This window comes from Mesoplodon bidens (assembly GCF_964165515.1).
Source record: "Mesoplodon bidens genome assembly, chromosome: 11".
NCBI lineage: Eukaryota > Metazoa > Chordata > Mammalia > Artiodactyla > Ziphiidae > Mesoplodon > Mesoplodon bidens.
In genome coordinates, this window is record NC_138167.1 from 47900081 (window position 1) to 47927343 (window position 27263).

Sequence of the window (27263 nt, forward strand, 5' to 3'; positions counted from 1 at the left end):
CAGCGGTTGGGAGCCCGGAGAGGAATGGTTAGAAGCGACTGGCGCTGCCAGACCGTAAGCAGCACGGCGCGGCTGCAAAGGTAAGATGGCGGTGGCCCTTGCTCTTCGCCTTTGCGGTTAAGCTGCTCCTTGCCCCGTCTGTCCGTTCCGAGCTGCTACTCTGCCTCAAGTCAGCGTCAGGGTCAGTCTCCTCTAGGCTCCCAGAACCCAGATTCTCCGGTGCCCGGAGCTTTAGGACAAAATGGCGCTTGCACGGGCCGCCGAGGATGGGCAGGGCCCAGCCGTGAGCTCTGAGGCGGGCCGGGACAAAGGCGGCGTGCGCGGAGGCGGGGGTGGCGGGTGGCCCTGCGTGTTTGCCGCGCCGCGTGGGGCCGGCGCTGGCGCTTCGCCCTCGTGCCGTGGCTGTGCGAGCCCTTGAGATGCTTTCAGCCTGGAGGTGGTCGGGGTGGGGGGCGGGCTTGGACTGGGAAGTTGAGGTGAGGCAAATTCACTAACGCCTGGGGGGACCTGGGCGGAGGGGAGTTAAGTAGCGTGACCTCCGCTTGTCTTTTAGAAGCCACGCGCAGCCTGCCCAGATATCGTGGAGCAGGAATTTTCGGGAAGGGTAAGGGCTTTTTGATCTTTTGTGTGACCCTGCAGGTTTTGGTATGAACAGGATTCGGATCCACGTCTTGCCGACCAGTCGGGGGAGGATCACCCCAGTGCCCAGGTCTCAGGAGCCCCTATCTTGTTCGTTTACTCATCGCCCATGCTCGCAACCTCGTCTGGAGGGGCAGGAGTTTTGCATTAAGCATATACTTGAAGACAAGAATGCCCCTTTCAAGCAGTGTAGTTATATATCTACGAAGAATGGAAAAAGATGTCCCAGTGCTGCCCCAAAGCCTGAGAAGAAAGATGGGTATATATGTATAGATATCTGTCGTTTGTACTTTAAGTTTTTAAGTGAGAGGAGGATGTGGCATGATGTGGGTTGGAAATAGCTGCCTAGTTTTTTATGTCACGTGCTTGTAAAATTGAGGTTATGGGGTATATCCTTCGAAAATTTTAAAAAATGGTGAAAACTGGAAGGAGACAACTCCCAGTTGGGTCACTTTGTTATCTCTTTGGATCTTTTCCCTTATCTGTAAAATAAGGATTATTTTTAACCCTAGGTTCCACGACTCTTGGCTGTCCTTGAACCTTAGGTAATAATGCAAAATCGTATTAATATATATGTATTTTTCTGGGAAAAGCTTCATAGCTTTCATCATTTAAACAAAAATACCTATGCAGAAACATAACTTGGCTAGATAATTGTGCATATATCATTTGGTTTTAAAATTGTGTCCTACATCTTATTACCTACAGTGGATTGATACTGAAGTAAAATGTTGTCTTCCAGAACCAATTTTGAAAGATGAAAGTGAATCTCTTTGATTTGTTGTGAAATGATGTCAGCATTTTTAGAGATGGAATGTTTTGTTGGATGGATGGAGCACGACTAGGTTATGCTATCTGTATTTCCCATTAGTAATACCAAATGAGTTGACCTTGGGCCAGTTAAATTATTTAGCTTTGCTGGCATTTTTAATTTATAAATGAAGATAATAGTCATTTTAATTTCCTGAAAATGATCTAAAGATCAGTGTCTGTGAAAATAGTTGAACTCTTTTAAGAGAGAACCAGAGTATAAAATGTTAATATTTTGTCTCCTTAGGGTGTCCTTCTGTGCTGAACATGCCCGTAGGAATGCCCTTGCACTTCATGCTCAAATGAAGAAGACCAGTACAGGGCCTGTGGGTGAAACACTCTTATGCCAACTGAGCTCATATGCCAAGACAGAGCTGGGTTCTCAGACTCCAGAAAGTAGCCGCAGTGAAGCCAGCCGAATTCTGGGTAAGGGTCTTCTCTCCCAGAATGAAAGAGGAGGAAAAAAGTTAACAAAGAACTTAATTTGGTTTAGCACAGTGCCTTGAACATAGGTGGCACTTGATAGTACAATATTATTGTTAATTCGTAGGCAATTTGGTGAGAATTCAGGATTGCCATGTTGTTCACCATTCTTTTTGGTTTTAAGTAGTGGGTGCTTAGGTTTACTATCCTGAGTTTGACTCTTTCCTTCAATGCTGTTTTTATACTTACCATCTTTGCTAGGTAAGGTAATTTCTGGAAACAATAATTTTGAGTTGGCCTTTCTGTCCCTTTGAGGGCATGGTTAACTCATTTGTGTTATAAGTATTCATACTTGGGATGTATTTTCTTAAGCCATTTTTGTTTGTCAGTGCCTCTGTACTAAGCTTTTTTAATTTTAAGATTTGGGTTGATGTGTTAAGTAATCTAGTTTTGTGTGGTGGAGTTACAGAGGTGGGAAGTCTTAATGGCTGCTCTCCCTTCCTTGCCTCAGATGAAGACAGCTGGAGTGATGGGGAGCAGGAACCCATTACTGTGGATCAGACATGGAGAGGTGACCCTGACAGTGAAGCTGATAGCATAGACAGTGATCAAGAAGATCCCCTAAAGTAAGTTGTAACTCCACATAGGGCTTTTAAATATTTTAGTAGTTAGTATGTGGAATGTAGTACTGCATGCTGTTTAGTAGATTAATAACCTAGGAGGGTTGAAGATAGCTATTTGTGAGCAGTAATAAATAGCTTCTGCATATTAAAGTGTCATTGTTCATCACCATCTTGCTTCAGGGTAGGATTTGATTCTTTTTTTAGAAGTCTTGTAATTTGGGAAAATTTTGGGACATCACATTCTACACATGAGAAAGTGTAGGGGAGAAAATAGATTTCTTGGACATTGGAGTGGGAGGTGGGTGGAGATCAGTTAGAGAAGAGAAAATTGATGTGAATTGGTTCTTGGCTTAAACCTCAGGAATAATAAAGTGATTATATTTTAATAACTACTTCCTTTTGCAAAGTTCTGTCTAATTAATTTATTTGTTTAAGAAAAATTAAAAGGTGTTCAGGAGCTTCCTTTGGTTTCGTGCCTAAGAAGGAGAAACTGATTTAGAAACCCAGAAGTGAGTAATCAACCTAATTATATCTTACTAAGCTCTTTACTTATCCCATGTTCGCTTTGGAGTTGTAGACATATTGCCACTCAAAAGTCTCATGTTTCTATGTCTCATGGTTTGGGTTTAGTTTTTGTTTTCTCTCTGATCTCCATCTCATGACACTTCTCACTGACAGTTCAGGTGGAAGAACTCTGAATAGTGGGAGGGGTAATGAATTTCTAGACTTGACTGTGTTTGACAAATTCTTAGAATAGCATTTTCTTCATTCCTTGGATTCTGAAGTTTATAAGAGGTCATTTACGATTACACTTTCTGAGTAGAATAATTTCATCTATTTAAGTAATCTCGATGTAGTAAGCTATTCAGGAAGTACTTGTTTGGAGAGTCCATCTAAGTAGTTTGAGAAGGAATGTTTGTTTCTAGCAGGATTCTTTTACAGTAGAAGCCTTATAGCAAGCAATATATATACGTTGTTTTTTTCTTCCCCCTTCCTCCACTGTGCTTCTAGAAATGCCGAACTTGCTTCTTTGAGGAGGTGTACACACTGTAGGGTCACAGAGTCACTGTCTTTTGGTATGGTAAATGCTCAGTTTTGAAGGTCCAGAAACTGGATTTTGTCAGTAGTAATCTAGAGTGGATCAGTCTCTAGCGGACACATTCATTCTAATCTTAACAAGAGACTTAACAAGAGATTGCTATATAAACCGAAATACCAGTTAATTTTATGAGAAGTATAAATGTTAAAAGGACTAGGTACTTGATGTTAGTTTCCTTTAAAAGGAACATTCAAAGGGGAAAATAAAGCCCCAGATGTGCTCAACTATTAGGTAACTAAATATAAGGCTTTCCTTAATTCTCCCAGTGATACTATTTAAAAAAATTTTTGACCAACTAAAATCCAGTTGTCCCTCATAATTTGAGGGGGATTGGTTCCAGGATCTGACCCGGGTACCAAAATGCAAGGATGCTCAAGTCCCATAGTTGGTCCTCCATACCTGGAGATCCCCACCAGCGGGAGTAAATAGTACTATACGTATATGCATTTTTAGAGATGTAAATAGAGTTGTTAATTGTCTGCTTACAATATTTAATTCATTAATATGGTTACATATTATCTTATATTTAAGTATTTAATGAAATTCTTTTGATTAAGAATTTTCATCTTTGGCGCTAATTTTTATTTATTTATTTATTTTTGGCTGCGTTGGGTCTTTGTTACTGCATGCGGGCTTTCTCTAGTTGCGTCAAGTGGGGATTACTTTCGTTGTGGTTTGTGGGCTTCTCATTGCGGTGGCTTCTCTTGTTGCGGAGCCCGGGCTCTAGGCACACGGGTTTCAGTAGTTGTGGCTGGCAGGCTCTAGAGCGCAGGCTCAGTAGTTGTAGCGCATGGGCTTAGTTGCTCCGTGGCATGTGGGATCTTCCCAGACCAGGGATCGAACTCGTGTCCCCTGCATTGGCAGGTGGATTCTTAACCACGGTGCCATCAGGGAAGTCCCAGTGCCAATGTTTTTGTCATCATTTTTGAATCATTAACAGTTTATAGCATATATCTTCACTTGCTTGTTTCAGAAAGGGTTCTTTTTGAATTGTTTATGATGATGTCTTTAGAGATTTTATCCTAACTAGAATTATTATTGGCATATTTTTCCCCATTGTAGGTACATAGATGTGATTTCTCTCAAAATAATCATTTACTTAATTGCTTTGTAAAAAGTAATCTTTAAAAGCTTGTTTCCAGCAACATCCAACACTGGTGACGTTTTAGCTTAAGAGTAATTGTTAAATCTTTCCCTATTGAAAAAGTACGTTTTATCATATGACCTCTACACGCATCCAGAACTTGTTTTGGTAAAGGTCATTTCAGGTTATTGAGTCTTCATCATAGTTATCAAAATGAAGAAATTTGAGAGAATGCACTTTTAAGAAGAGACACTATTTAATGGAATATAAGGTGACTCTCTTTTTTGAAGTTGAATTCTAATAATAAATCCTAGATTTATATTTGTGTATATCAGAGCAAGAAGAATTAGTACATCACTTTAATAACTAGCTGTGAATGTCTGGGACATCCATCTTTAAACAAATGATCCATTTGTCACATGAACTAGGCGTTCATAGTAGTTAGGGTGCTCATCCTCTCCCACCCCTGCCCCAAATGATTTGTAGTAAATTCTAATTGTAGTGGCTTCCCATTTATAAATTATAGTCCCCAGATCATTGGTTACATTCTCTTCTGACAGGGTACAATGAAATTAATTTCATTTTAACAAACTTGGTATTAGATTAAGGCCTCAGTATTTTAGGGGGTACAGACATATTAATGCAGACATGCCCCATTTTCCTGAATATGAATAACCTAGTCACCTTTTTTAGACATTAGATATTTTTAAAACCTTTTCACATTTTTTGATAGTCTTAGATTTTGTCATTTCTGTAATTTGCTGGGTTTTTTTTTCATGTTTTGGTTCTTAATTTCTTTTCACTTATTTTTATTTCAGAGTACTTTGTAGTTGTAGTTCTCTTATACACAGGTAGTTTTGTCTCCTATTTATATTTAGGAAAAGTTTTTGGCAGAGATTACTTGCTTTCGGTCCTAAAGTTAATAATTTAATTCTGTGTATTTCAGTGATTTAAGAGTTAAATTTTTTTTTAAAATTAATTAATTAATTTATTTTTGGCTGTGTTGGGTCTTCGTTTCTGTGTGAGGGCTTTCTCTAGTTGCGGCGAGCGGGGGCCACTCTTCATCGTGGTGCGCGGGCCTCTCACTGTCGCGGCCTCTCCTGTTGCGGAGCACAGGCTCCAGATGCGCAGGCTCAGTAGTTGTGGCTCACGGGCCCAGTCGCTCTGCAGCATGTGGGATCTTCCCAGACCAGGGCTCGAACCCGTGTCCCCTGCATTGGCAGGCAGATCCTCAACCACTGCGCCACCAGGGAAGCCCTAAGAGTTAAATTTTAAAGAGCACATATTTTTGGATTTAAAATTAGTATGTAATTTGTGTGTATTACCTTTTAAATAACAAATAATTTTTACTCAGTCAAAATATGAAAATAGCAAGTCAGGGTTTATATCTAGCTTGTTCTTTCTGTTTATATAATGATCACATAAGACAAATGGAACCAAAAATCTTTTAAATTTGCAGCTAATCCCTTAAACTTTGAGTTAAATCAGAGGCAGGAACCAGTCTTTAATTAAACTGACATTTAACTGATTTGCTTATGCGACCTCATTAATCACTAGAATAAGTTTTTTTTTTAAGTTCTGTTGATTCATAGTTGGTGGCAAAACTTAATAAAGTTGATGTGGATCTAGATCTTTGGCAAAGGGTTACTCCAGGGTATATATTTTGAGAATATTGTCAAAATGAGCTGAGGACATTGACTAGCCATTGTGACCAGTGTTTTGAGGGCCTGTGTAAACTCCAAAATACAAGTGTATTTTTATTTATTTTTTATTTCTATTTAATTTTAATTAATTTACTTATTTTTGGCCGTGTGGCTTGTGGGATCTTAGTTCCTGGACCAGGGGTTGAACCCGGGCCCTCAGCAGTGAGAGCACGGAGTCCTAACCACTGGACCGCCAGTGTATTTCCCTACGAGTATATTTTTAAATTAGAAGTCATAATTGTTATCTTTTGTGCTTTAAATAAAATGTATTGAGATACATGCTACTAAATTAAACACTTTTAAGCTATCCTGACTGTAAGTGATTTTTCTGTATTAAATTATTAAATGGAACAAGAATGTAGATTAATAAAAATTTTGAGTATTCTATATCTTTACTCCTATTTAAACATAACGCAAATTACTGGGGAAAATAATGAAACATTTCCCCTTTCCCATATTGTGATATCATACATTAGTTTCCATTCTTGGGAATTTTCTTTTGTTTTGTTTTTGAGTAACAACTTGAATGGTAAAATGCTGTGTGAAATCATTCCTGTTTATTTAATAAGGTGATTGTCTCAGCACTGACTGATTGTTGAATAGCAAATCTAAGTCTCACCTTTGCTCCTTTTTCCTTCTAAGCTTGGGTTTTATTGTTGTGCTTTCTTATTCTTTTTGTATTGTCTCTTTTATTTTAGGCATGCTGGTGTCTACACAGCGGAAGAAGTGGCCCTGATTATGCGTGAGAAGCTTATTCGTTTGCAGTCTTTGTACATTGACCAGTTTAAACGACTTCAGCATCTACTCAAAGAGAAGAAGCGACGTTACTTACACAATCGCAAAGTGGAACATGAAGCTCTAGGCAAGTTTTATGCCAGTTCCAATAAGCTGTTGTGGGTTCAACATGTGAATTTGGTAGTAGTTAGACTTCTGTCTTGTTACCTGGACTGGAGAAGGATTTGCTTTTGAAACTGTTGTATGGGCAGATTTCCCTGTTTTCTTCTTGTTAGTTTGGGGACGCACCCTTGATTGGTTGCTTAGCAGATAACATCTTGACTGTTGTGACGTTCTAGGTAGTAGTCTCCTGACTGGCCCAGAGGGACTTCTTGCCAAAGAACGAGAGAACTTAAAGCGTCTAAAATGTCTTCGGCGGTATCGTCAGCGCTATGGAGTGGAAGCCTTACTACATAGGCAGCTGAAGGAGCGCAGAATGCTGGCCACAGATGGTGCCGCCCAACAGGTGATTTTTGTATATACCTCTAAGGTGTTACATTTGTTTTATTTACAGAGTTAGGGTAATTGTCAAAACACCGTTGTACAGTCTTGGTTCTGAAATCTAACTTACTGGACGTGGGGTATATTGAAAAGAGCACTTATCTGGAAGTGCAGAGACATGGGTTTTAGTTCCCTTCTGATCAATTCTGTGCCTGCACTGATAACTGAACTCTATTTTCATCTGCATATTGAAGGGTTGCCATAGATTTCTAAGTTATTTGGTTCAGAAATTCTTCAGTTCAGAAACAGGCATAGAATGCCTAATAGATTGGGACTCTTGTTTTAGAAGGCAGAAAGATAGGTAGAATAATAGGAGCAGTGAAGGTCAGGAAGTAAGGTTGACAAGCAGAGTTAAGTGATTATTCTTAAATTTGTTCCTCAAGCCCCTGGTCTCTGCGTCAGTAAGAGTAAGTCCATTTTTGGGCTTCCGTGGTTGCACAGTGGTTGAGAATCCGCCTGCCAATGCAGGGGACACAGGTTCGAACCCTGGTCCCGGAAGATCCCACATGCTGTGGAGCAACTAAGCCCGTGTGCCTCAACTACTGAGCCTGCACTCTAGAGCCCTTGAGCCACTACTCCTGAGCCCGTGTGCCACAACTACTGAAGCCCGCGAGCCTAGAGCCCGTACTCCACAACAAGAGGAGCCACCGCAATGAGAAGCCCGCGCACTGCAACAAAGAGTAGCCCACACTCGATGCAACTAGAGAAAGCCAGCAACAAAGACCAAACGCAGCCAAAAATAAAATAAAATTAGTAAATTAAGAAAAAAGAGTAATTCCATTTTTATCTTTTTTATTTTTTGAGGCTCGATGTAAGATCACGATTTAAAAAGGGTTCTGCTAAAAGACAAAATAGTTTGAAAACCATTAGGCTGTGTATCACACACTTGTAATATGGAGGAATTGTATTTCGAATTATGGTTGACTCATTATTTGGACATGAGGTTTAATTTTTTTTTTCCTTTTGCATAGTATTGGTGAATAAATTTGTTAAATGTTCAAGTTTCTAGGCTTTAAGGATACACTTTTCTTATATGAGTAAGTGTTTTCATAGATAATTTATTTTGACTTGTTTTCTCTATTTTAGGCCCATACCACTCGTTCCAGTCAGAGGTGCTTGGCCTTTGTGGATGATGTTCGTTGTTCCAATCAGTCTCTTCCAATGACCAGACACTGCCTTACCCGTATCTTTTTGCTCTGTTCAGTTTGCTAGCTAGACTGAAGGCTAGTGGGGATCTGTGATAGTTTAGTTAATTGAAGGTCTTTGTTTTCCTTTGGCCCTGAATCAAGGCCAGCAGTTTGCTGAAGCTGTTGGTTTCAAGCAGGAGCCTAAAGAAGTCTCTTTCTATGGTCTGTTGGCCATTTCAGAACTTTGGAAATGTAATGGTCAATTCATTAGAAAGAAACATATCAGTCATTGGTGATAGATATGGGCTAATACTTGTAGTTGATTAATATTGGAATTCCAAAATTTAGAGATCCCTGATTTAACTCATTCATTAGAATTATAATACTGTTAATTACTACAAAAAAATTGCTGAGGATCCAAAAACAGTCGGATGATTCTGAAATGTGATCTTTCTTTGAATATTATCCTTTTATGGTCAGGGCCCTGACTTGTGTATTTTAGACTTCATTCAAACAGGAAACTTACATTTACTACTGGGCTGTAAAAATTTTTTGAGCTGTATATTGAATTGTGAAAGTGCATCTATGGACATTGATTGAGAAAGTTACTTTCACAGTAAATGCACTATTTAAATATGGTGATCTTCATCATATGAAAGGCATAAATCTTGCTGGATTTCATTTGCCTGGCAAGATATACAAATATTTGGAAAGTAAAATGTATTTTCTTTAATAGGAAGGGAAGGAAGACTTTCTTGCTCTTTTGAAAGGAAAACTGATTGTTTCTCTATTCTGCTTATTAAATATTTTACCAATTTATTAATTATTGTAACAAATGTCTGGTAAAGGATTACTGTCCTTAATACATAAAATTCTTGTGCAGAGTAATTAAAAACTAAAGATAAATGCTCAAAACATAATTGGGCAAAGGCTATCTATGGGCAGATTAAAAGTAGAAGTGGCTGATAGTTGAAAAGTATTTACCTTTACTACAAATAAGTGAAATAAGAAATAAAACAAGGAAGTTTTTTTAATCCATACTTTTTTTTTTTTTTTTGGCTGTGCCACACGGCTTGTGCGATCTTAGTTTCTGGACCAGGGGTTAAACTTGGGCCCTGGCAGTGAGAGCCCTGAGTCCTAACCATTGAACTGACAGGGAATTCCCTAATCTATAACTTTGACACTTATCTATGTATAATGAGTAAGTTCCAAAAGTTTGTGAGGGAATGGTGAAATGGGCCCTTCTGAACTCTGCCAGTGGGACTGTAAAGTGGCACAGGCTTTTAGAAAGCAGTTTGACGATATTCATATTCTTTGATATGATAACGTCACCTCTGAGAATTTATTTTAAGACGATAATCAAATACAGACGAATATTGTTACACAGAATTCCTCCAACTGGAGAGAGCCTTAAAATTTTCAGAGATAGGGAATAGAGAGGAAAATTGTGACACAGCATAGTATGGAATATGTTCAGGAATTAAACATATTTAACAAAATTTATGAATGACAGGAAAATGTTTGATAGTGACAAAAATAGAATATGGAATTCGGTAGAGTGTGTTTTAATTACATGGAACTAATACTAGGAGGGAATGTAACAGAAATGTGACTATTTTTGGATGGTGGGGTTATGAATGCCCTTTTTCCCTCTGCTTTGTACTTTTCAGGTTTTCTTCAGTGACGTTGAATTACTTTATAAGGCAAAAAACCCAGTTTATGGATATTAAGGAGTATTTTAGACTTACAGCACTATACTCAAGATAGTTCATTAGAATATTAATATTTTAAAAAGCAAAGTTGAAAAAGAGAAGGGAAGTATTATTTTTCTCTTTTTGCTCTTTTCCTTTCCACTCTGTAGTTGCCTAAGTCACTTACCCTTCCTTAAGTCCTTATCCCAGAGAAAGATGCGACTGCCATTGGTGACCTGTTAACTCTTTACTCTGGTCTAATGGAGACACCACTGGACTGAAAGTGAAGGACCCAGACTCTAGTTGTAGGTCAACCATTCCCTTCTTTGTCTGTTGTCCCTATCTGAAAGGAAAGGGGGTGGAGGAGGATGGGGGAGGGCTTTTCAAGGATACGGTGATATTAAATAAATAAGAGACTTGTGAAAATCCTTCGAATTACATGAAAAAGTTTCCAGTTGAAACAATTTAATGGATTCACATTGAAAATTTTAATAATTTAAATAAGATTGAGCTTCTTAAGCACATAGAGATTGCAAATCTGATTGTTCCTATCAGATTCATGTTTATTCATTTGAGCGCTGATTTTTATTGAATAATTATTTGTTTACTTTGAGCTATATACTGTTCTTTAGAGTAGTGGTTCTCAACCGGGGCCACTTGGTACCGTTTGGCAATGTGCGGAGACATTTTTGTTTTGTCTTAACTCTGATGGGTGTGCTACTGACATCTAGTGGCCAGAGGCCAGGAATGCTGCTAATAAACATTCTACAGTGCACAGATAGCCGTAATGCCAGTGGTGGCAATGCTATGAAACTCTGCTTTAGAGTTTATCAAGTTCTAAGGAATGTACTGAAAAAAAATGGCTTTTCTTCAAGAGGTTTTATTTGGTTTAAAATTTATAATGTACATTAGATTTTTTAACTTCAAAAAGCTACCTTAAAATTTGGGGGATAAAAATTACCCATACTTCTATAATCCTGGGTACAGTTTACAGAAAATTTTGCTTTCTGGTTTAAAAAATAGGCCCAAGTTTGAAATAATAGTTGTCTATTAATCTAGGGAAAATAACCATGTAGTTAAGATTTCAGGAAATGATAAAACTTGAGTAAAATGTATTTTATAGAGTGACTTGAATCAGAATTTTGTTATCTAATCATGATTTCAATGTTGATTCATCCCACAGAACTTCTTTGCCAACTTGGAAATATAGCCCTTTTCTGCTTCTACCATTAAGAGAAGTTGTTAGGGCTCTTGGAGCGTTCCTGGAGTACTTCTTTCCATGCGCCATAAGCAGTTGTTTTCTTCTTCCCTTTCTTTTTTAAATTAAAAATTTTTTTTTAATTTTTATCTTTTGGCTGCATTGGGTCTTTGTTGCTGTGTGCGGGCTTTCTCTGGTTGCGGCGAGTGGGGGCTACTCTTCGTTGCGGTGCGGTGGCTTCTCTCGTTGTGAAGCATGGGCTCTAGGCACGCGGGCTTCAGTAGTTGTGGCACACGGGCTCAGCAGTTGTGGCACGTGAGCTCTAGAGCGCAGGCTCAGTAGTTGTGGTGCATGGGCTTAGTTGCTCTGCGGCATGTGGGATCTTCCCGGGCCAGGGCTCGAACCCGTGTCCCCTGCATTGGCAGGCGGATTCTTAACCACTGCACCACCAGGGAAGTGCTCTTCTTCCCTTTCTTTTTGGGATCATAACAGGACTCCAGTGATACCACCCCCCTGAAAAAGGGTGTGTGTGTGGAAATTTAATTTTATTTTCTGTCAGGATAGGATCCCTAGTTACTATTATTGGAGCTTCTATTTTCCCCAACACCCTGCTGCTTTAAACAAATGTATCATGTAAACATTTTGGAAACAAGGTTCAAAAAGTTTTGAGGAAGTTTTTGCCCATCTGCTTAACAGCAGAAACAACATTGTATCTCCTGACTCTTGGAAGGGGTTGGTAGGGGCTTCTGCAAGCTATTTGCATTTACCATGACATGTTTCTTTTGTATAGGTACAGATTTCTAGGATTGTTACTGCTGTTTGCTTATTAGCACTATGTTTTGAAATGTTTTGCATTTGACCCTCATAGGGAGAACAAGATTAGTGTCTCTGCTTTAAATGGAGGTTGGGGACTAGTTTTACATTACTGGTAGAGCTAGAATTATGCTAGTAAATGACAATTTGAGAAGTAACTTTAAAAATTGCTACCTGCATTTGGTTCTGTATCAAATGTAACCAAATATCATGTGTTGTCCAGACCTTGAATTTTACATGGCAGACACCTCCTTTTTTGTGCCTCCAATAGATCCATTTTATTTCCCTTGACCGTTTTTCTACAGATATTTGTCAGGACACGAATCAGGTTCTCTTCAAATGCTGCCAGGGGTCTGAAGAGGTACCCTGCAACAAACCAGTTCCTGTAAGCCTCTCTGAGGATCCCTGCTGCCCACTGCATTTCCAGTTGCCTCCTCAGATGTATAAGCCCGAGCAGGTACTGTCTGTGCCAGACGATCTGGAAGCCGGCCCCATGGATCTGTACTTGAGTGCTGCTGAGCTTCAGCCCACTGAGAGTTTACCTCTGGAGTTCAGTGATGTAAGTTAGAGAAGCTCTGCTCTGGTTGGCCCTTGAGGCAAGGCCTTATTTATTAATGGTGAGAATAGGTTAGTGTTTTGTGGTTTAAAAAAAAAAAAAAAAGAAAACAACTTTGATAAGTTTTTTGAAATGATATGTGTATGGTTGTATTTGTATGTTAACATATTCATTTAGAGACAGTTTAAATTTACAGAAGTTTTTTTTTTTTTTTTTTTTTTTTTTGGCGGTACGCGGGCCTCTAACTGTTGTGGCCTCTCCCGTTGCGGAGCACAGGCTCCAGGCGCGAAGGCTCAGCGGCCATGGCTCACGGGCCCAGCTGCTCCGCGGCATGTGGGATATTCCAAGTCCGGGGCATGAACCCGTGTCCCCTGCATCGACAGGCGGACTCTCAACCACTGCGCCACCAGGGAAGCCCCAGAAGTTTTTTTTTTTCCTGAGGGAATGATAAGGGAAATTTTAAACTAAGGGAAATTGGAAAGTCAAGATTATGGTTGGATTTGTGTAGCTGGGAAATTTGGTGCCCACCCACAAGGTAAGTAATTTGCTTGAATCTTAATAATACAAATGAATTCTGATATCTACTCGACAATGTAAATTTGTGTTTTGGCCCTATAAGAGTTCTCATTTTCAGATTAATGTGTCCCCCCTAAAAATGACTCTAAACTTAGCTTTGCATACTGTTTTTCATTTTTGATATGTTATTAAAGATTCTTTTGTGAATGGACCAGAACAACAGTGATCTCCCTAAATATTTACTTTTATAGCCTTCTAAGTGTGTACACTACTCTGCCTTTTTCAGTCTGCTCCTTGATTGGTCCCAGCACGTAAACCCATCTCTGATTGCATGTTTCCCTAATTAGCACTACCCTACTATATCATTCACTTCAGAGATCAGTTGACATTCCATCTCTTTTTTGGCACTTTGCTTAATCTTTAGCCTTTTGGGTAAAGGTCTTCATTATTTATTCTGAAGATAATTCTTCTGAATTTCATAATAAAGGTGTCTTGTATTAATATATAACCATGACATATTTAAAGTGACAAATCTAAATGGAAAATTCAGTATAGGTTGCAAGATTGTTTGCCTAGGGGTAGAAGCAAGATTTGGGTGGCCTCGAGTGTTGCTCACTAAAGAAGATATATCAGGACAGGCTAGTATCTGAAAAAGTGGCACTAAGAGTAAACTGATTCCAGGGAATTCCCTGGTGGTCCAGTGGTTAGGACCTGGCACTTTCACTGCTGTGGCCTGGGTTCAGTCCCTGGTCGGGGAACTAAGATCCCACAAGCTGTGCAGAGTGGCCCCCAAAAAGAGTAAACTGATGCCAATTAACTACGCCCCCTCCTTTTTTGGTTGTATACTGTTTGTAGTATTAGTGAACTTGATTTTTGTCACTTCATTTATAACAAACTTATAATTTTTGTTATAATCTTGATTATAATTGCTTTTTAAAAAGTTTCTTTCAAACAGATTCATAGAATATGAGAACCTTAGAGATTATGTACTCCAGTGCTTCCCAGAATTTTCCAATGAGATTATGTTGAAGAGAGTAAATGGATAGCCCTAGATTGATACAGATTTTTGTCCACTTCCCTTCATTTTACATGTGAAGAAAACCCAAAGAGGTGCTATCTTTCCTTTTTTTTTTTAAACTTAGTAACAAGCAGATTTATAGGGTCTAAAAAATAATCACTACATTGCCAAATTCCCTTCAAATATTAATGTACGTATGTAGTAACTAGTACATGGGTTTTACATAGATGTACTAGGTTATTAACTTTTTTTTTTGGTTATTAACTTTTATTTCATCTGATTGTTTATTTCTAGAGCCATTGCTGTTTTGACCTTTTTGCTTTTCCCCTTTCACCTGTTTTTGCGTTAGTTTTAAGTAGTGTTTTCTTAAACTTTTGATGATCTAGAGCTAAGAAAATATGACTGTTCCAGTATGTTTGAAGATTATGTTCTTGTTTGCTCTTTGGAGAATATTAACACAAAATATTAGAGATTATAAGATGTGATCATAGCCGAAAAGTGACATTTAAGGAATCTTAATTTTTAAACATTTAAAGATATATTGTCAGATCTTTTAATATTTATTTTATGGTGTGAATTTTTTAAAGAATGTATGAGAAGTAACTTTATTTTTGGGAATCTCATGGGTTTTTAAGATGGACCTTTGTTAGAGGTTTAAAAATGATAATCAGCTATTTGTACTTGATCATCTATTATGTTTGTATTATTGTACTTTAGATGAACCACATTGGTCGTTAAAAAGTAGTTTTATTCTTAATCTTTGGAGGTAAAAATTCTCCAGAAAATGTTGAAACAATTCTGTTTTAGAAAAGAGTTTTTGTCCTCCCATAAATTCTGGATATATTTAACTAGTCTTTTGCTGGGTAAAAATAATTTCTTAATTATATGAATTCCACCCAGCAATCTTACCTATGTTCTTTCTTAGATATCATTTCTGTTATACTTATTAATAATTTATGGTAACTTTACTTGTGGGAGGACCAGGTATCAGATATTCATATGGGTAAAAGTTCAGCCTTTCATTCTGGATATTAACACTTGCCTGTTTTCTGTCCTTTGATCCGAGGATATTTGACAAATAAGAATTTAATACCTTAATCCTATTACTTTGACCTTGCTCTCTTTTTGTGTTTGTTGTTTGAGCTCTGATTTTGACATAGAACAAAATATGGATTCTGTCTTTGTGTCCTGATTCATTCCTCTTAGGATAGGCATTTCTGCTGATCCTTTCTTCTTTTATTTTAGGTTCCTGTTCCCAATTTTAATTCTTATAAAAGACAACACTGAATATGTGAGGAAAGCCTTTTCAGTATCTGTTTTTCTTTGAAAAATTTCTGTACCACTGTTATCTTAAGACTTGGAAACCTTTTGCCACACTGCTTAAATGGGTTCTTTTAAATTTCAAGTTAATTATTTGTACAGTTGACCCTTGAATAACACGGGCTTGAACTGTGCGGGTCCATTTATACACAGCTTTTTTTCCCAGTAAATTCTTACTACAGTCTACATGATCCACAGTTGGTTGAATCTGAGGGTATAGAACCATGGACAGAGAGGGCTGACTGAAGTTATACACGGATTTCTGACTGTGGGCATCGGTGCCCCTAACCACGGCGTTGTTCAAGGATCAAGTGCATAATAATTGTGCATACTAAAAGAATTGGAGAAAACAGTTCACAGTCTTAGTTAACAGTGTGAGAACATGGTGGTTTCTGTGTATAGTACAGAAGTTTCTAACACATCTGAAATAGATGTTAGGTAGCCAACTGTATCTTTTTCCTTATGTTTCTGCTTAAGTTGAGCAGCTTTAAGTCCAGCACGACCTTTAATTGTATTCTTTCTTTACCTTAACTTGTTTTTGGTGATCAGCACAACAAAGAAAGGGAAAGGATTTCAAACTCTTAGTCTTATTTTAAAAGCACAGAACTTAGCTTTTCTCAAGAAGCTCAATTACTGGAAACATAGAGCCTCTATAAAGTAGCTTGGACACAGGAGAGTACAAACCCTTGGGTAGTTTTCACTCTTGGGAAGCAGAGTTTAGCAATAGATGCTTAGACAGCAGAGGGATGAAAGTCAGTCTGACATATTGTCTGAGCCTTTATAGTGCTTTAGACCCTGAATCAAGACCAGTAGTTTGCTGTAGCTATTGGTTTCACGCAGGAGCCAAGAGCAGTGTCCTCCTCTGGTCTGTTGGCTTCAACCCCTCTGTGGGAATGGCCAGTTCAGTTGGAAGAAACATAGTCTGTAGAATACAATGTGTGTGTGTGTGTGTGTGTGAGAGAGAGAGAGAGAGAGAGAGAGAGAGAGAGAGGTGTTATTTGGCTGTGCCGGGTCTTAGTGTGGCACTTGGGATCTTCCTCACCGCGTGTGGGATCTTGGAGCACACGGGATCTAGTTCCCTGACCAGGGATTGAACCCGGGTCCCCTGCATTGGGAGCGCGGAGTCTTAACCAGTGGACCACCAGGGAAGTCCCCCTGTGTGTGGGTGTTTTAAAGAGCAATTGGATATGTTAGGTTTAAGAATCAGGGACTTTTCTCTGTGGGGATGGGGACTTAACTAAAATATTTCCTGGCCATTCGGAAGGACTTTGAGTATTTCATCTTCCTTCTCTCTTCCCCCATCCCCTTTCCTCTTTTGCTCACTGGCTTGCTTTGTGGCCATTAGAATATTAATCAAGTGGTCTCATATTGTTCAATCTATTAGGGCAATATTTCATTTTAATTTGCATGTATGCTGATTGTCCATATTAGATTCATCACTGGTGAACTTAGATGTCGACTACAGTTAGTCTTAGAAGTATATGCCTTTTTTTATTTATTTTTTTTGGTCACGTGGATCCTAGTTTCCCAACCAGGGATTGAACCTGTGCCCTTGGCAGTGAAAGTGCTGGACTACCAGGGAGTTCCCAGTATATGCTTTTTTTAAATATTTCTTTTTGTGGTAAGATATTTGTAATGTAAGATTTACCATTTAAAAATGTACAGTTCAGTGGTATTAAGTACATTCAAAACATTGTGCAACCATCACCACTGTCAATTTCCAGGACTTTTCTGTCAGTGCAGACAGAGACTGTACTCATTAAACTGTAACTCCCACTTCCCCTCTGTCTCCAGCCCCTGGTAGCTCCAATTCTACCTTTGCCTCTGAATTTTTCTGTTTAAAAAAAATATGCTTTTTAAAGCTACTATAGTGGTCTGTGCTTTATATTTGGCAGCAAGGAAAAATTCTCAGTGCTTTTCAATCTTATCCCATTTGTTGCACACTCTGGGGAAATCGTTACTTGTTTTAAAGGTAGGCAAGGGGTGAGGGAAGTAAGGGAGAATTCTTCGAGGTTTGCTGAAAAATGCCAACTTTAGCTTGTTGGTTCCCTTGATATTGCTGATAGGCTTTTTTTCTCTTTCTTTTTCTAGGACTTGGATGTTGTGGGTGACGGTATGCAGTGCCCTCCTTCACCCTTGCTTTTTGATCCTTCACTAACCCTTGAAGATCATCCTGTCAAAGAAATTGCTGAAGGCCCAGTGGATATTTTGGCAAGTGAAGAATAACTCCAGCCAGGCAGAGGGTTCCCTGCTGGCTATGGCTAGCATGTACTCCTGGGGGTTGGGCTTGTCATCACTAGCTGTAAAGGTGCTCCAGATGGCAGTTCTCCAGATGGGCCTTAGAGAGAACACTTACTAGCTCCTGGTCCCCATATCTGGGAGAGCAGAACAAATTTATTTAGTTAACTAGAAAAGGTTGAGACAAGGAATGTAGGAAAATTGTTGCTTTAAGGGAGAGTTCAGCCCTGGAATTGTTTTCATCATAGAGTTAAGCACAAGCAGCATGATTTGGCTTCTTTCTTTGAGCTTTGGGTGGGACACTCATGGCCCTGACTGAAGACCTGCAGTTATACTACAGCTGTTGGTTTCAAACAGAGGCCCAGAGGACTGTCTTCCTGTGATCTGTCGGCTGTTCTGGAACCTCAGCAGAGAATGGCTATTTCATTTGGAAGAAACAACCTACAGCTCTCCTTTCCATTGGGAGGGCCTCAGGAATGCTACAAGTAATGACTTCTGACTTCGAGGGTCAGGGATAGTTAAGTATGGGGAAGAGCAACCGCACAGAGTTATATCTGCTGTCTTGTTCTTGTTGCTACTATACATGGGCATTATATAAGTCAGATTCATGCTTCAGACCACAGTGAATGAGTTTGTAACCAAAGTGACTTTTCTTTTAACAGGGCCAGATGCAGATGGCTGGAGATGGGTGCAGACCACAGGGATCTCGAAATTCTGAGAAAGCCTCTGCACCTCTGCCTCAGAGTGGAGTGGCTACTGCAAACGGAAAGCCAGAACCCACTTCTGTCAGTTGATAGTTTGCTTTGGGAACCAGTTGACTTTGGAGGATTTGTATTTCCCATTTAAACAAGTATTTCTGACCGTCTCTCACTAAAGGACAACCTGGACTACCTTGTTTTTCTTCTGGGTTACTGAGTGCTATAGTCAAACCAAATGTTGGGGGAAGGGACCAATAGTGTCTAAAAATTGTGGATGTCTTCCCACTCTAGGCAAGGAAGAGAGACAGGCGATTCCCGTCAGAGCTGCTGAGATTGAGAGTATTTTGGGACTGCCTAAGGGGAGAGAGAGTTTTGTAATGCTGTTTCCCAAGTCTAGGGATGTTGATGGACCCCATGGCTGGTTATCTCTGTCTAGCAGCCTGTTTTAGCCTTTTCTCACTTCTCACCTAATTGGGTAATCTGAAGCCCCTCCCCTCAGTGAACTCTGACCTATAGCCTCTGAGAAAATAGCCCACAGGACTGGGCCCTCCTTAACTATCCATCTTGCTTCTAACCTATGTAAATTTCTGTAGTGGTTATCTTATGTAAGATACAATAAAAAATTATCGTACATAGTTTCTATTAAATGTTAAAATGTTATGAAAATGTAAAACAGTCACTTGAATGCATGTTTTATTTGTGTTTGAGAGAGAGTGTGTGTGTGTGTGTGTGTGTGTGTATTTGGGGTTTTTAGGGAGCTGCCTCTGATGGAAAAGGGAAAACAGGAAAGATATACTTCCATCCCAAGAAGTAAATACATTTTCAGTAACTTAATTTGCTTTTGGTTTTGGTTGGGAGGATAAGTTAAAAACCATGTAAGAAGTAAATGGAAAGGGTGGGACTTCCTTATTAAAGCCTACCTACCCAGAGTTATGTTATTTCTGCAAATATCTCCCAAATGTCTTCTTTTTACCCTCTGTGCCCCCTCCTCCCACTCCCATTTCTTACAATTATGCCTGATTATTGTCGCAAAATTCTCTAAGGCTAGGAATGTGTGTATATATATATATATATATATATATATAAAACCTCTAGAGAAATTGGGCCTGATGCTGGATCACAGACATAAACTGTCAAGATTATTTTGATGATGAATCTAAGGGTAGGGTTAAAACACGTTCAGGTAGGGTTAATTTACCTATGCTAGAAGTTGTCTGTTACTATAGCAATATGACAAGAGGCCAAAAGATTATAAGAACTGAACTGAGGAACAGAGAAGAGTTATACAGTTAACACCATCACCACCATCACCTTGGCTTTAGTTTAAATATTTACTTCCAGGGAGTGGTCAGGAAATGACTCAGAAGACCCATCAGGTGAATCCTGAGATCACCTTTAATAGGGCTTGCAGTATACTTTTTTTCAATTTGTTATTCCCACTGCTTTCTTGTCTGGTACCTTTTTACACTGTATCCACAAAGACAAACATTACTTCTTAAGCAGCTTGAGCATACCTGCTTCTGCAACAGGATTAGAGATTAAAATATTCTCTTCCCATTGTTTTATTTTTTTCTTCCCGTTGTTTGTTTTATTTATTTGTTTATTTTTGGCCACTCTGTGTGGCATGCAGGATCTTAGTTCCCTGACCAGGGATCAAACCTGTGCCACCTGCAGTGGAAGCATGGAGTCCGAACCGCTGGACCACCAGGGAAGTCCCATCTTCCCACTGTTTTAAAAAGTAACCTGGGGCTTCCCTGGTGGCACAGTGGTTGGGAGTCCGCCTGCCGATGCAGGGGACGCGAGTTCGTGCCCCGGTCTGGGAGGATCCCGCGTGCCGCGGAGCGGCTGGGCCCGTGAGCCATGGCCGCTGAGCCTGCGCGTCCGGAGCCTGTGCTCCGCAACGGGAGAGGCCACAACAGTGAGAGGCCTGCATACCGCAAAAAAAAACAAAAAACAACAAAAAAAAAACACTAGCATCCACATCACCCAGTGTGATTGTTTTGTAAACTCCAGTTTCTCTGGAGTTCAACTCTTATTAGTCCCCAGCATGCTCCTCAGCTGAGTCTGCTCTTATGCTGCAGGTGATAAGGGTCCCCTTTTAAGGAGCTGGCTCTCTCACCCTTCAGCTATCTTTAAAAATTAACTGTACATTACATCCCCAGAATATATTAATCTTACAACCGGAAGTTTGTAGCTTTTGACTACCTTCACCCATTCGCCCTATCCCCACCCCTCCATCCCCTTTCACCTCTGGCAACCACAAATCTGCTTTCTGTTTCTATGAGTTTGGTGTTTTTTTAGATTCCACATTTAAGTGAGATAATGTAGTTTTCTCTGTCTCACTTATTTCACTTGTCATAATGCCCCCAAGGTCCATTGTTGCAAATGGCAAGATTTCCTTTCTCACGGGAAGCTTTGTGAACGGTATGTGGCTGGGATAAAGATAGGTTGATGCCCTCAGAATCCAGCAACCAGGGATAGTATAATGGGCAAGAGGTCATAGTTTCAATCTTCTTTGAATCTAGCTTCCTCTAAGTGGAGACAGTATTTTCTGGATTCCCTGTTCTTTTATTTTCCTAACACTTTGGGGTCCCCAACTGGCTCGGCTGCCCAAATCCTACAACCTGCAATGATTGGCCACCCTGGTTGTAACCCCAGGTCATTAAGACTGTCACTATCCTGGCATCATCAGGCGATACCAACTTGCCTCACTGTTCAGCCCCTGTGGATGGCTGCATTTGAACAGTGAATCTAACCAAAGTCCCTCGGATCTAGTCTGCTGGTTCTAGTGCCCTCCTGCTTTGATCAGGTGTCACTTGTGCAGCTGAGTCAAAGATGTAGGGATGGGAGTGATGAGTAGAGAATTGAGGGCTGCAGTTTGAAAAATGACTTCTGTTCCCTTCCCCAGCCCTATATTCGTGCTGCCGATTAGCGATAGCTACCTGAATGTCCTTTAAACCTCCTCTACCTATGTCTCATGACTTAGTGAATGGCATACCATCCACTCAGTGCCTAAACTGGAAGCCTAGCAGTCATCCCTTGTTCTTCCTCTCCTCTATAGCCCACATCTGATTGACTACTATCTGGTTGATTCTTCCTTCATAATATCCCTTGAGTTTGTCCCCTTTATCTCTATTGACATTACCTTATTTTGAACCACAGGTTGCAAACTGGTGACGTTTGCACCAGATTTGGCCATTTGATTGGGTTTAGTTTTGCACAATTTTAAAAATAAAAAAATTACATAGAAATTTTCTTGAAAATTTGTAAGATCTAGCAATACCGGGCAGTATTCTTGCATGAAGACTATTAATTGGAGCTGAATAGTGGCTATCTTTTTAGAGAAGTTACGTACTTTTGATTTTTCACAGTTCCCACCATTCCCTATTGTCTTTAGAACCTGCCTGCTTCACTCGTTTTTGTTACATGTCTGTCTCCTGCAGGGACTGGAATCTGTGACCCCTTGTTTTCTCTCAAGAGAAAACCTAACTGGTTTCCCAGCCTGAAGTTTTACCCTTCTTTAATCCAGGAGTAGCTTTTGCACAGCAAAGTAAACTATAAACAAAATGAAAAGACAACCTGCGGACTGGGAGAAAATATTTGCAAACAATGTGACCGACAAGAGCTTAATTTTGAAAATATGTAAATAGCTCACACAGCTCAATAGCAAACAAAACGAAACAAACAAAAAAGCAACCCAATAAAAAAATGGGCAGAATGCCTAAAAAGACATTACTCCAAAGAAGATACCCAGATGGCCAATAAGCACATGAAAAGATGCTCAACATCGCTAACAGAGAAATGCAAATCAGAACTACAATGAGGTACCACCTCACACTAGTCAGGATGGCCATCATCAAAAAGTCTACCAATTATAAATGCTGGAGAGGGTGTGGAGAAAAGGGAACCCTCGTACACTGTTGGTGGGAATGCAAATTGGTGCAGCCACTATGGAGAACAGTATGGAGCTTCCTCAAAAAACTAAAAACAGTTCCCATATGATCCAGCAATCCCACTCCTGGGCATACATCTGGACAAAACTCTAATTTGCAAAGATACGTGCACCCCATCAGCAGCACTATTTACAATAGTCAAGACATGGAAGCAACCTAAATGTCCATTGACAGATGAATGGATAAAGAAGATGTGGTATATATATATATACACAGTGGAATATTAGCCATAAAAAAGAATGAAATAATGCCATTTGCAGCAACAAATGGACCTAGAGATTATCATACTAAGTGAAGTCAGAAAGACAAATACCATATGACATTACTTATATGTGGAATCTAAAAAATTATTTAAATGAACTTATTACAAAACAGAAAGAGATTCACATAGAAAACAAACTTATGGTTACCAAAGGGGAAAGGCGGCAGGGGGAGGGATAAATTAGGAATTAGCAGATACAAACTACTATACATAAAATGGAAAAACAGCAAGGTCCTACTGTATAGCACAGGGAAGTATATTCAATGTCTTGTAATAAACTATAATGGAAAAGAATCTGAAAAAGAATATATATATATATATATATATATATATATATATATATATATATAAAACTGAATCACTTTGCTGTACACCAGAAACTAATAAAACATTGTAAATCATCTATATTTCAATTTAAAAAAAAGTGCCAGGAGTGAGATTGATTACTTCTAGATCCAGATATACCTGAGTTTGGGAGAATAAATAGTCTCTAATTGAGGCGATTTTTACAGAGGATTTTGAATTTGTGTGTATTATTTCTATGCAGATTTTCATGTCTTTATTATACATGTATATACCCACAACAATATATGTATTGTTTTGTATGGTTTTAAACTTTAAACAAATGGCATAATACTTTGCATATTATTCTGTACCTTGTATTTTCATTCAATTTGTTTTAAGGTTTATTCATGTTGATACTTGCTCTCACTCACATTAACTACAATATTTAATGGTATTGCTACCTGTTTTGTATTCATTCTTCTGTTGATGAATATTTAGATTGTTTTCAATTGTTGTTACTCAGAAAATGCTGCCCTGGACATAATTACAGGTGTCTTCTTCTTTATCTATGATATTCTACAGTTTCACTTTTGTGTGTCCAAATGTGGATTTATATTTTATTCAATGGTATTTTGGATATATTTTAATGAGAATTTATATCTCTTTTCAATTGTGGAAAATTCTCACTATCTGTTCAAGTTACTCTTCTCCCTTAGTTTCTCCATTCTGTTTTTTCTGTAACTCCTATCAGCAAATGTTGGAGCTTCTCCATGAAAACTCCATTTCTGTACTGCTCTTTGATATTTTATCTCTTTGCCTCTCTGTGTTATGTTCTGGGTGAGGTATTCAACATTATCTTGCAATTCACTAATTCTCTCTTCATCTCTGTTAAGTCTAGAGTTTAGTCCACCAGTTGGGTCTTTAAACATTTTAGTGGATATATTTTTCATTTCCAGTTTTCAAATTTGTTCTTTTATATATCTATCTGGGCTTGTTTTAATTCTGCACATGTTTCATGATTTTCTCTATGTTATATGTAAATTTTTCATTCACTCTCTTTTTGAGGAGCTTAAAAGTTTATTTTGAAGTATTTATAGACTTTTAATATTTTAATATTCTCTAGTGTAAATTTACCTTCCAAATATTGATTTTTTGGCTAGGTCTTGTAGACTTAGGTTTTTTCCAAGTATTTTACAGTGTTGAATTTCAGACTCATTTTTAGTGGGAGAGCACACACACACACTCTCAGTTCCTAGGTGTACTCCATATAAGCTTTGGCCTTAGACAGTGGCAGGCAGAAGTTTTTCATTTCTCTTTAATAAAAAAGAGGACCTGTTCCCAGCCCCTCACTTCCAGAGTGACTTTGGCTCTAGTCCTGGTTGCAGGTGGAGAACTTTTAGTCTCTGTTAACTTGCAGGGGCTGAACACATAGTTGCCTCTAACTGCTTAAGCCTGGAATCTAGCAGGCCCTCAGCTTCAGCCCTACTCACAGCTTTAATTAATAGTTTTCTTGTATTTGTGGCCCATGGAGATATTTATCTTGCCTTTGAACCATTATATGCTTTTAAAATGTTCTCTTTTGCATTTTTTCAATTATTGTTAATGTGCTCACTGTATATTATATAGGGTACCTCAAAGCATGGACTTAAATGCAATATTGAGAAGAATACATATTAGTAACTTGAAAATTTTAATGCAATTCATAAAAACCCAACCTGTATTCTTTTCATTAGGAAAATAAACGTGGCCCGAGCGGAGGAATCTGGGAAAGGTTTTCCAAATCCTTCTCTTCTCCTTTTCTCCTATTACTTTCCTATCTCATCTCTCCCATTTGTTGCTTTTTTCTTTTCCCTTCCATTATACTACTGCTTCCCCTTCTCTTTCCATTTTGCTGCTCCCTGCCCCGCTTCTTCCTCCTTCCCTTCCCTTTCCTCCTTTTACTTTTCTTTGCTGACTCTTCCCCTCCCAGAGTTCTCCTGTATTTAGGTCACGTTCTCTTATGATTTGTCATCCTCCTAGTGCTGTCTCAGTCCTTTAATGCCAGGTAACAGGAAGGAGCAGATGTGCCTCATGTTTATATGTATCAGGGTTCCAGTCAAGGGAGGGGCTGGTCCTCAGTAATGTTATGATGTACAACATGGGGAATAGAGCCAATATTTTATAATAACTATAAATGGAACATAACCTTTAAAAATTGTCACTATATTGTACACCTGTAACATATAATACTGTACAGCAAATATACTTCAATAAAAAAGAATAAATTAAAAAAAATACTTAGATGTTGAAAATCATAAAACATGGATAAAAAAATAAAATAAAAATTAAATAAATGTGAAGCCATCCCATGGTGACGGAAAGACTTAATACTGTTAAGATGGCAATAGTACATAATGCAAGCTACACATTCAGTGTGAGTCCTCTGAAAATTCCCAAAGGCCTTTGGGAAGAAATACGCAAGCTGATCCTAACATTCATATGGAATTTAAAGTGACCCCAAGGAGCCAAAACAATCTTAGAAAAGGAGATCAAAGTTGGAGGCTTACACTTCCCATTTTCAAATGTTAGTGCAAAGGAACAGTAAATAAAACACTGTGAGACTGGCATAAAGCTATACATATAGATGAATGAAATTGAAGGGAGATCCCAGAAATAAACCCACCCATCTATGGTGAACTGATTTTAGACAACAGTCAACAGTATGAAATTGGGGGATAATGGTGTTTTCAACAAACGGTGCTAGGCAATTCCCTGTCCACATTCAGAGGAATGAAATTGGACCCTTTCCTTCTACCCATACAAAAAGTAATTCAAAATACATAAAAGGTTTAAATGTAAGAAGTAAAATTACAGTCAACACCCTATATTCACAGGTTCCACGTGCAGGGGTTCAACCAACTCCAGACTGGAAATATTAGAAAAAAGAAATTACAAAAATTTCAAAAGGCAAAACTTGAATTTGCCATGTGCCAGCAAATAGTTACATAGCATTTACATTGTATTTACAACGTTTATATAACATTTACATTGTATTAGCTATTATAAGTAATCTAGAGATGATTTAAAGCATACAGGAAGATGTGCCTAGGTTATATGCAAATGCTGTACCATTTTATATAAGAGACTTGAGCATATGCAGATTTTGGTATGCCCTGCTGTCCTTGAACCGATCCTCCATAGATACCGAGGGATGACTGTATAAACTCTCCAATAAAACGTGGGGATAAATCTTTAGGATTTAGCAATGGTTTTGTAGATCTGAGAGCAAAGCACAAGCAATGAAAAAATAAATTGGATTTCCTCAAAATTAAAAACCTTTTTGCATCAAAAGATGCAATTCAGAAAGTGAAAATATAGCCCACAGAATTAAAGAAAATATTTGCACATTAAAAATATGATGAGTCGTTATCCAGAGTATATCAAGAACTTTTACAACTCAATAACGTAAAGACAAAAAAACCAATTAAAAATGTATAAATGACTTCAATAGACCATTCTCCACACAGGACAAATGGTCAACAAGCAGAAAAAAGATATCAAATATCATTAGTCATGATGGAAATGCAAATTAAAACCACAATTCAACAACTCCCTCACATATTCTAAAATGGTTATAATCAAGAAAACTAACAAATGTTGGTAACAATGTAGAGAAATTGGAAACATTAAAAATTACTTGTGGAAATGGGAAAATGTACAACCTATGTTTACAACATAAATGTACAATTAGCATATGGTTCAACAACTATACTCCTATATATATATATCCCAAAGAATTGAAAACACGTGTACACATATAGAGATAGCAGCACTGTTCACAATAGCCAAGCGGTAGAAACAATGCAAATGTCCATCAGAGGGTAAATGAGTAAACAAAATGGGGTAGATCCAGGGACTTCCCTGGTGGTCCAGTGGTTAAGACTCCGCGCTTC

General features: G+C 38.7%; 1 protein-coding gene across 11 annotated transcripts; it reads left to right on the forward strand.

Moving 5' to 3' along the window:
* Positions 1-19504, forward strand: KANSL2 (KAT8 regulatory NSL complex subunit 2). Of its 11 annotated transcripts, XM_081249028.1 has the most exons (11): positions 1-80; positions 640-709; positions 1152-1184; positions 1697-1875; positions 2384-2498; positions 7080-7247; positions 7459-7621; positions 8743-8839; positions 12791-13044; positions 17987-18106; positions 18796-19504. In XM_081249028.1, the coding sequence occupies exons 2-11, from the start codon at positions 648-650 to the stop codon at positions 18925-18927; spliced, it is 1323 nt and encodes a 440-aa protein (XP_081105154.1). In that variant the 5' UTR covers positions 1-80; positions 640-647; the 3' UTR covers positions 18928-19504. The 11 variants fall into 11 exon arrangements, with proteins under 11 accessions (XP_081105154.1, XP_081105149.1, XP_081105153.1 ...); XM_081249023.1 differs by lacking the exon at positions 1152-1184 and having other exon boundaries at positions 640-898; XM_081249027.1 differs by lacking the exon at positions 1152-1184 and having other exon boundaries at positions 640-898; positions 12791-12942.
* Positions 19505-27263: the final 7759 nt, after the last annotated feature.

Coding starts and splice junctions, on each gene's coding strand:
- KANSL2 (XM_081249023.1), top strand. CDS start 648: ATGAACAGGATTCGGATCCACGTCTTGCCGACCAGTCGGGGGAGGATC. Junction 8,840..12,790: donor GACCAGACACTGCCTTACCC/GTATCTTTTTGC, acceptor GTTTTTCTACAG/ATATTTGTCAGGACACGAAT. Junction 18,107..18,795: donor AAGGCCCAGTGGATATTTTG/GCAAGTGAAGAA, acceptor TTCTTTTAACAG/GGCCAGATGCAGATGGCTGG.